This window comes from Orbicella faveolata, unplaced genomic scaffold, assembly GCF_042242905.1.
Source record: "Orbicella faveolata isolate gen_17 unplaced genomic scaffold, um_ofav_v1 contig_35, whole genome shotgun sequence".
In the NCBI taxonomy this organism is placed as follows: Eukaryota; Metazoa; Cnidaria; class Anthozoa; order Scleractinia; family Merulinidae; genus Orbicella; species Orbicella faveolata.
Genome location: NW_028301564.1, coordinates 21,933,457 through 21,943,585, shown reverse-complemented (window position 1 = coordinate 21,943,585; position 10,129 = coordinate 21,933,457). Strand labels below are relative to the sequence as shown.

General features: G+C 39.1%; 1 protein-coding gene across 1 annotated transcript in view; it reads left to right on the top strand.

Moving 5' to 3' along the window:
- The first annotated feature begins 793 nt into the window (after positions 1-793).
- Positions 794-10,129, top strand: part of LOC110065851 (gelsolin, cytoplasmic-like) — a 20,132-nt gene continuing 10,796 nt past the window's right edge. The window contains exons 1-12 of the mRNA XM_089272875.1: positions 794-1,106; positions 3,501-3,575; positions 3,677-3,742; positions 4,290-4,367; positions 5,229-5,281; positions 5,780-5,885; positions 6,417-6,527; positions 7,146-7,212; positions 7,579-7,714; positions 8,365-8,443; positions 9,413-9,511; positions 9,945-10,098. Coding sequence (XP_089129001.1) covers positions 1,041-1,106; positions 3,501-3,575; positions 3,677-3,742; positions 4,290-4,367; positions 5,229-5,281; positions 5,780-5,885; positions 6,417-6,527; positions 7,146-7,212; positions 7,579-7,714; positions 8,365-8,443; positions 9,413-9,511; positions 9,945-10,098 — 1,090 coding nt within the window. The 5' untranslated portion in view covers positions 794-1,040. The remainder of the gene's footprint in view (positions 1,107-3,500; positions 3,576-3,676; positions 3,743-4,289; positions 4,368-5,228; positions 5,282-5,779; positions 5,886-6,416; positions 6,528-7,145; positions 7,213-7,578; positions 7,715-8,364; positions 8,444-9,412; positions 9,512-9,944; positions 10,099-10,129) is intronic.

Genomic DNA, 10,129 nt, shown 5'->3' with positions numbered 1-10,129 from the left:
GAAAGACTCTCTTCATTATATAAAGTTATGCCACGACGATGATTTGAGACATTTCGATAAAAATTCAGGTCGTGAAAACGTAAGAAAATTTCCTTCGTTTTTCGACCTACTTGTGGCGTTTATTGAGAGCATACAGTTGGAAAGCGATCATGCAATTAATAATTTATACATTTTTACACCAACTGAGGGCTCAAACAGTACCAATTAAAATTAATTTATGATGTATCGAACAGGAAAGAGCAATATGGAAAAACAAAACACAAAACAGCATGTCCTTCGAAAGCCATAATTGTAAATTAAGTGCTAGGACTACTTTGTTGTAATTAAAACTGTCCGTCGCCTTTTTTTGCGATGCCTGACGTGAGTAAGTAAACAAAGGCATTTAAATTTATTGCCAGAGAATAATCGTGAAGTATTTAAATTTTCATTCTCGAATGTACTGGTGACGGGCATCAGCGCGAATTTAAATTTAACGATTTTATGAATATTCTATTATCTAATTAAATGCCAGCAATGAAAATTTCTTCTCACAAAGAGGCCGTCCTTCGCGCGCGTTTAAGTCCTTCATGAAGTAACGCTAGTAAACCGACTCTAAATACATTTTTTAAACGCTAATTTCCGTTCGCAAATTGAAGCTTAAACGCGCTTTAAGATAACAATAAAAAATGTACATAAACATGAGCCGTCTTAAGTAATTTATACCAAAACAAAAGAGTTAAGCTCGGCCAAAAATTTGCGACACGTGTACGAGAGCCTCCAATGAGAGCCATCCCTGCCTCGCAATTATTACGTTTGCCTTCTCTTCAATAACACAGCTATTTAAATTTCTGTCAGCAACAAGCTGCATGTCGTGTTTGTCGCTTGGACAACGGACATATTCAAATTTAAACGTCGGGAAACACAGAGTTTTCGCTGGGAAGTTGACGTTTTAGTTTATTCACACCGCGTCTCAATAAGCTACTAACGGTCTCAAAGAGTCTTCGTTTTATTCCTTTTTTATTGTTATTTCCGTTGTTTTTATTTTACTAATTGAATCTTCAATGGGAGTCGATGAAGCTTTTCTTGAAGCGGGGAAGAAGCCTGGAATGGAAATATGGAGGATTGAGGTGAGTGGGCTGTAATTGTGCTAATGCTCAGCAAATAATAGTTTCCTCTGCGGTTTCGTCGGTGAGGCTTATCGACCTGTTCAAGGCTCAACAGATGGCATGCCCAGTCGCAACCCTTCTCGTATTATCGTTTTATACGCAAATACATTGTTTCCTCCTTGTCGAGTCACCTCATATGAATACAGCATTCGATCCTAACTAGCCCGTAAAGTCAGACAAATTGCAGTTGCCATTAAAATCGTTTAGCCAACAAAATAATCTCTCTAGATAATTTTGGTCTGGTATATCCCTTATATAAATGTATGGATTTTAATTTAACCTTTGAGAATTGCAAACAATATAGTTTTGCCTAAAATTGGCTCTCATTTGGAATAACGTAGATTTTCTAATTTTCAAATATTATTTCATAATTACAATCTAGCCCATATCTTTCACGAGCAGTAACTGTAGTTATTAATAATTTCCATTATCCACTCGATGCAATAAAACTGAGAAACGCCGGCATAATCTATTATTTATTATTATTTTTACCTCCCTCCAAGGTTGTAATCATAGCAAAGGATATCTCTTCGTGGATTTTAAAAAAAGAAAACGTATTTACAGTGAAGCTAGACAATACTTTATTTCGCTCTTTTGCGTGCCGAATGCGGAAAGCGAGGGCAGAAATTAAGGCGACACGTAGGAAATAAATATCATTCATTCATTTTTGTCCTGAACGTGGACCCCCTATAACTTGCAACGCGAAGTCAACGTATAGATGACAGAATTGATATTAAAGCTAGGAAATTGTTGCAAGATCAAATTTTTGAATGCATTGACATCTTAGGTTTTAGCGTGTTGTCGTCAAGTGCAAAGCATAACTTGAAAAACTGTTTTGTTAGCTTTTATTTGGGATGCTCAACAGGTACTGGCAGAACATTGTGAAAAAGCGTTTTAATGTTGAAACCGTTTGTTTATACTTAAAGATGCAACGACAGCCAGCTTCCATTGTCCTTTGCGTATAAAATATTTATACCTCCCATGAAAGAGAACCGTTTTCGAATTTCAACAGCAATGGGATAGATACACCCTTAAGATTATTTTCAAAGAATGACGGAATCTATTTGGTGAAGCTATGAGAAACGTAAGCTAATTGCATGCACCCGCGTTTTGCCGAGAAAAGAAAAGCAACCCTGAAATGCGAGGGAGGGTTGCAATATCATCTGCCAGTGAGATCTATTTCGCGTTTGAAGTGAGACAACTTCTGACAGAAAAGTCAAAATGATGGCTTATTTATCACAGTTAAGCTCTTACTCGGGCAGCAGGCCGCAACTACAATAATTCCCTAAAGAACCTGAGGCAGTTTGCCAGCAAGTGATGAAAACCTCATAATTTCCATTTTCTTTGCGGAGCAGGTATTGTGATAGAAAAGTGGAATTGACCGTTTAAATGTAACTTTTTATACTCAGCTATGCAACGGTCTGTTACTCCAATAATTCACCAATGAACCCGATAGCATTGTGTGACCCCCTTAAAGGCTGGTTTTCACTAGCGCGGAGTCATTAGCATAATCCGACATAAACAGCGCAGTAAGTTATTGATAACTAGCACCCTTTGTTAGGGAAATTTCCCAACAAATGGCGTTAATTAGAAACACTCTTGCGAAATACACAAATGCAGACGCTACTCGGTCTCATGAGCCAATGAAAACCAACAGTTAACATGTACGACAACTGACAAATCGTAACGACCCTGGCGAGAGGTTGAGCCCACGGACCGCTCAATCCGGAGTCCAGCGCGCTTACCATTAGGCCACCGCGCCTCGTGTAAGCTCGTGACTAACATAGTTATTCGGTACGTGGCTTTGGATGGCTTAAGCTCCGTCCACACTGTACTACGCCGGAGAAATTTGAAAACGGAAGTTTCACTCTGAAAACACATCAAATTTTTTCGGTCTACACTACGCCGGAGAAATTTACAAACACAACAATCACTGCTCATTTTGAATTTGTGTTTGAGGAAAACTCGGTCAGGGAAATCACGTGATTATCGCGACGCCACAGTTTTCGAAAAGCTCCGTTTTCAAAATGTTTTCCCTCCACACTAAAACAGAAAGCCGGCGTTTTCAAATTCCTCCGGTTTGAAAAGTTCCATTTTCGTGATGGATTAGTGTGGACGGTAAGCCTAACCGTAGTAAACTACGTTTTAAAATTCCGCCGGCCTAGTGTGGACGCTGCCTTAGGCTCTCGCACGCGCAGCCAACAACAAGCGCGAGATGCAGGCGTGAATTTCCGTCCAACCCGTACGCCTTGCAGGTTGCATTCATCTTTGTAAATGAACAGAAATATTTGTTAATAATGTAATTGGTTGTCTTAGCTTCAAAGTCGTTCTTGGCCGCCTTTTTTTTCCCCACAGAAATTGAAAGTCGTCGCTCAAGACGTTAAAACATATGGCACCTTTTACTCAGGAGATTCGTATATTTGCCTATCGGTGAGGTTCATATGAATTTAGTACCCCTCTACTATGATTTTTATGGCTTATTTTATACTATTTGTTTGTTTTTATTTGTTTATTCAGTTGTTTATTTTTAGACCAGAAAAGTTGAATCTCATCTTGAGTGGGATATTCATTTCTGGCTTGGTACTAACACTTCCCAGGTACTTTCTTTTTTTTATTTTTGTTGTTTGTGTGTAGTTTCTTTTATATATATATTTCTTTTATCAATATTTTTTGTGTGGTTAGTGAATGGATAGTTTGAAAACACGAGAGAATTCATCGGTCAAGAGCTAGAGAGAACAAACATAACAGAGTTAATCACCATATATATAGGCCTTATTTCTAAGGTAATCTTTTCGACACTCCAGGTTTCGAAAAACTCGGGAAATTGTTGCAACAGCCACCTTTTGCTTACGTGAACAGCCCAAGCGGCTCTAGACACATTTCCATCACCTACGTGACAACATCATCCGCGCATATCTAAAAATAACTTGAGAGGGATTGCCATGAGGACTATGCGTATATGGAGAATTTACTCTCTTACTCTTTATCCTCTCTTAGCATTTGTGTAATACAGATCTCTCATCTGTGATAAAACCAAACTGTAAATATTTCTGCCGGTGAATACCTGGGTGAAAATCTTTGAATTGAGGTTTCCCAAGACATTAGAACATCTCTGCTCATTTGGTTAACACTGCTTTCTGACAGGACGAGCAAGGTGTGGCTGCTTATAAGACAGTAGAATTGGATGATCATCTCGGAGGTGGACCGGTACAGTACAGGGAGGTATGAATATTGATATCGAGAACCTAGAGGTATTCTCTGTCTTCTGTGCAATCAACCCTTTCTAGCTAAGAGAACACGGTGTAAAGCAGACTTAACTGTCCACTGTAAGATGATCTTCGTCAAGCGTCCGACTGTGCCCAAAAGTTGGATACAGTATCCAACGGATAAATCGCTGTTCAGTAGAGTGTGGTTGAATTTCAGTGTTAACACCTCAGTATCCACTGGATAGTGATTTATCCGATGAACTGCATCGTCCACCCTTGGAACAACTGGGACCTGTTACAATTGGAAAGGTGTATCGGCACTCCGTTTTGATAGAGATGCAGTTAATCAGTGTATACTACTGCAGAGTCCTACCACACGGGTTTAGTTAAGTTTGATATAAATCAACGTAAAATCGGTAAAATGTTCAGCAGGATCATATAGTGGCACACAACCCGCGCAGGAATTATCTTAATTTCTGGAGCACGAAAACGACGAGGAGTAATCTACTTGTCCATAACTTGTTCTAGATTAGTTAGAGATCAATTCAAAAATCGGTGTGGAGGGGAGAGAGGAGCGTAGCTTTTTTCACTGTTTCCAGCTAAACGAACGCATTGAACAGGCGAGGATGTCCATCACAAGAACTCAGGAGGAGCAAAAATTCGACAATAAATTTCTCGAAAGTTTTTTTGAAAGAGAGCAAAAACTTGCTTCCAATAATTTTAATAATTGAGAAGTTCCAAAACCTAAGGTTGGAAAAATCGGGTTCGCACTTATATACAGATCAATCTGTCTAGCTGAAAGCAAACCGTTGGATTCTATATTAACATGCCCGCAAAAGTATTAAAATCACTTTCGCTTCTTTAATTTTCCACTAAGGTTCAAGATCACGAATCAAGGAAATTTTTGAACTATTTTCCGAAAGGAATAAGGTATGTGCGCTGTTTAACTATAGTAGCAATATTTATCAATGTGCAGTACTAAACTGCGGTATCTGTTGCCCATTGCGTTGAATAGGAGTGCAACTTCTCCCCTTGATGGGGGATTGCTAGCACAGGTCGTACAAGCAGCCCAAATAGTATTTGGGCTGCCTGTACTACTCTGTGGGCCTCTGTGTCAAAACTAGTCTTCGAGCAAAACCAATCATATGAAAATGTGTTTCTTCTACATGCAGGTTCTTTTTCATGCGAATCAAACTCATTTTCACATGAAAGGTTTTGCACGAGGACTCATTTTGAAACAAAAGCACGGGGTAACTATAAAATGGTCTATTCGCCAGTACTCATTTGCACGCCTGGGTGGAGTGAAACACTGTGAGATTAAAGTTTCCGATAACGACCCGCGAATTCTACAGAAGGGTTTTGAAGTTATAACCACGTGGTGACTGGCCAATTAATTACATGTAATACAATTTATTACTTCACTTGTAGATACCTGGAAGGTGGTGTAGATTCTGGCTTCAGAAAAGTCCAGCGAGGCGTGTACGAGAAGCGACTTTTTCATGTCAAGGGCAAAAGAAACGTGCGAGTATCACAGGTTAGTGGACGAGTGTCAACTCGCTCCTTGTTGTAATCTATTTCCATCCACGCTATCGTTAGGCATGCGCGACCAAGTGGTTCAGGCACTGGAGTTCATTCCGGTCAAATTGAGATTCATAGGACACAATCGGCGACAAATGTTGATGAGACACTGTATAAAACGTCACTTTACCAAATTTTGTCCCTCTCTACTGCTTCAAATGTATCTACGGATGATTCTTTGGCTCCCTCATTCCCCTTTTCAATGTTATACCGGTATCAACGTCTCTCTGGCAAATGATTGCCAATGTTTGTTGCATGGGGAAGAAAGTAGATTTCGCCCAAGCAACACGAATGTTAATTAAAAATTGAACAACCCCTGAAATAAGGAGTTCCGTCACCCCCGTCGCTAATTGTTTCAGAGTCTTCCAGCAATGCTTTAACCTCCTATTTTGAAACAGATGACATTGTAGATTACATTTAAGGCTTTCAGGGCACGGAGACAATGAAGGGTTCATCAATGCAATGCGTAGTTGATTTTCTCTCGTAGGTTGAACTACATTACACCTCACTTAACAAAGGAGATGTGTTTATTCTGGACGAAGGAATGACCATCCATTGTTGGAACGGGTCTCAGTGCAGCAGAACGGAGCGAATGAAGGTAAAAAGAAACTATTAAGATGGGATCCACCAGAAGTTCGAGTAAGAAGTGGACAAACCTAGTACCAAGATTATTTACACTGTATTGCAAACTTCTGTACGATTGTTTAAATATCTTCTCAAAAAAACTCATTTCTAGCAACATCAAACGTCGAAAACGAATGTTAAACTTCGTATGAAACACTTGGAAGTATTGGTGAAATGAAACTGGTGATGAAATTTTGCCTGTGTTTGCACAAGTTTTCTGAACTTTGAAACTTATTTTCTCTTGTTCCCATGGGAAATTGTTTTCGGTGTTATTTCAGGCAATTATTTATGTATTTAGCTTTAAGAACATGTAAAAATGACTGTAAAATACATAAAATTATTCTGGTAACAGATTGTTCGTCCACTAAAACCTGAAATTGCTCGATTTTTTTTATCGGATTTTGCCTTAAATCCTCATTTTTCGTTAACGCTGAATTGGATAGACTTGCACCCATTTGGAATCTAATAAATCGAACCGTAGCAAAGGGAAACTAGGGGTGGGGGTAAGACGCCACTCCTTTGTTTTCTCTTTAGATAAGGAGTGCCGGGCCATTTAAGGTTCAGTTTTGTCACTTATTCATTTTATTTTAAGGGAGTTGAAGTGGCGAGACGAATAAGGGACGAAGAGAGAGGAGGAAAAGCAAAACTTGTCATCATAGGTAAAATAAATGTGCCATCATATTGATCTTAATCATTTCAAGTTTGCACTAGTAACATCCCTAGCTCTGAACACTTCAATGAGCTTCAAGTGGTCCCTCTGATTTCTTCTAAATTGTTATTTATTCAAGCTGAAAACCATAGGAATTCAGGACCTGATAAACTCGAGAAAAATGTCTTGAGTAAAAGCTAAATCCAACCATGTGTTTTGTTGATATGGAGTGTTGCAGTTGGTAAGAGAAGAACAACACCGTTTCCTCCTCACACAACACAAAACGTGTACCACAAAAACTTGTTAGGTTTTTTTTTTTTTCATGAATAACCCACACTCCACTTTTTAAACTGTAACGCGTAATCTTTACCATTAGATGAAGGCAAAGATCACCGGGACGAAAACAAATTTTTTGAAGCCCTCGGGTCACGTGGTGACATTAAGGACGCTAGCGAGGGAGGTGACGATGTAGCATTTGAGAAGCACAATCAAACAAGCGTGACACTGTACAGGTACGTGTTGCCATAGAAATGCTTTCCATTAAACCTACTGCACGCTCAGAGGTTTTGTAAAAAGTGCAAAAGATGCTGCTACTTTACCGGTACATTAAGCCTTCTTAAAACGCTTGAAATTGAACATCTCTACCACAGTGACCATGGGAGATCCTGAGCTGGGACAGAATAAACCGGCTGTTGTAGAGAGGGAGAGGTGTCCTTTGTACGGAATTTTCAATGACGTTCAAGGGTATGAATTACAGCACGGTCGGGGCGAAGGTCCTCAACTTGGAGCTGAAGTTCACTCAAGGTTACTGGTGACTGAAGGTGCTGAAAAATCGGTGACTCTGAGATCGCGAAGGAGAGCGTAATGACATTACTTTTTTGCTGTGGTCAGGGAGATATAGATACACCATACATGAAGATAATGTGAAGATAGTACACCTCCAATGATGAAACTTTTGAATCTCCGCAAAGTCGCCATTCCATGTTTTATTTCACTCACCATCTGTGAACAATATATATAATAAACGTATATTGGAGAGAGAGGGTACATGCAGTGGTAACTGAAAAGTTACGACGCTGTGCATTCTGTCGCTGAATGTAAGAGGAAAAAGCTTTCTTTCAAGTGATTAATTTTCGTATTCTGTTTGTTGTATCTTTTGCAGGGTATCCGACGAAAGCGGAACCTTGGAAATGACACCTGTAAATGAAATGCCTCTGAAGAAAGAGCATCTGGATTCATATGTTAGTAGCCATGCCTTTCATACTTTTGGTTTTATCATAGTGATGTAGGTAGTGCCAGACAATTATATAAACAAGAAAATAAAACCCATGACTTGTATTTTAGTGAAGCTAATGCTAGCTTAAGGAAAGCCTCCCTATTGTAATCTACTTGTTGTCGCTCCTTGATCAAGTATTAAGCCCGCTTCAAATTAAAATCCCTTATTCTGCTTCATTTTAAAGTTCATGATCACCACTGGAACAACCTCAGTTCAATTTTATAACTAGTTTTAATAACTAGGTGTTATCAATTTTTATCACGCATAGAAATCTCGCGCTCTTAATCTAATTGTTTTAGTATAAATCTATTAATCGTTCAAAACTTTATCTAAATCCTCTTCACTCTAGAAATTTCGAAAAAGCAAAGAAGCGGCCGCCATTTTGTTAACAACCACACACTGCTAGGCTACTTACTATTTACAACAGAATAGATAGTGAGTAGCGTAGCCAATAAGAGAACGGCTTCGTGATTGATCACTAGTAGATTTACACTAATTCGTTTTAGTGCTCTATGGCTAGTTGGCTAGGAAGAGGTCGAGTCTCGTCATTAAATCAGTATAATAATGCTATTTAGGATTAATTTTGGATTTGAACACATTTTTTTGCCATTTCTAAAGGCGATCGAGAACAGCTTCATTGTTTTGAAGCTCGACTGTCATTTGCTTTTTCTCAGCGTCAATGCTGATGCTGTTGTATTAAGCAATGTATTGGGCACAGAAATAAAAAGAGGAGCGAAAATATATTTACATTGTGGAATCCCGATTTCTCGAAGCTTCACTTTTTTCAAATCTCCCGACAACTCGAACTAAACGTCGTTTCCTCCCCTCAGTCAAACATTATGATTGTACCCCCGATTTTTTTACATCAATTTTCGTTCTCTTGGAGGTTCGAAAAATCGTGATTCCACTGTATTAATAAACAGTTTCCCTGCAGGATTGTTTTATTCTGGACTGCGGTAGCAGTGGAATCTTTGTCTGGGTTGGGAAGAAATGCACTGATGCCGAAAAGAAAGCAGGAATGAAGAATGGGATGGTAAGCTTCGACATGTGTTTGAATTTCCAAACTCAAACCCATAAGAGTTCTCTGACGTAGTTCAATTCCAGCTACTCTTTAGTGTTCGTCTCTTTCCTGTGTAACAGTAATAATTGAAACAGACATGTTTAGCCTTTTTTTCAATTTGGTGATTGATTGAGAGCACGTATCATAATAAGATATGTCTGCTAAGGTTTGCCGGTTTATTTGTCTCAATTAACATTTTTGCAGTTTGACAACATATGCACGTGTGTTAGTTACGACTAAGGACTTTTCTAAGGACAAGCTAAACAAAATTTGTCATTTAAAAGTTCCGATCGACCATCGACTATAATCATCTATACACTCTTATTCCAACCCTAAGGAAAAATACCCACGATATCTGATCGTGCTTGGGGTCTTTAATTTGTGCATTTTTTTTTTCTTTTCCAAGGAATTTATTAGCAAAAAAGGCTACCCTCAGTGGACACAAGTCACCCGTGTGGTGGAGGGAGGGGAGACACCGATCTTCAAACAATTCTTCTCAGGGTGGAGGGACGAGGGAGAGCAAGTAGGAATGGGCAAAGTGTTCCGACAAGGAGCCTTAGGTATGTTTAGCCTGACAGTTAAATAATACTT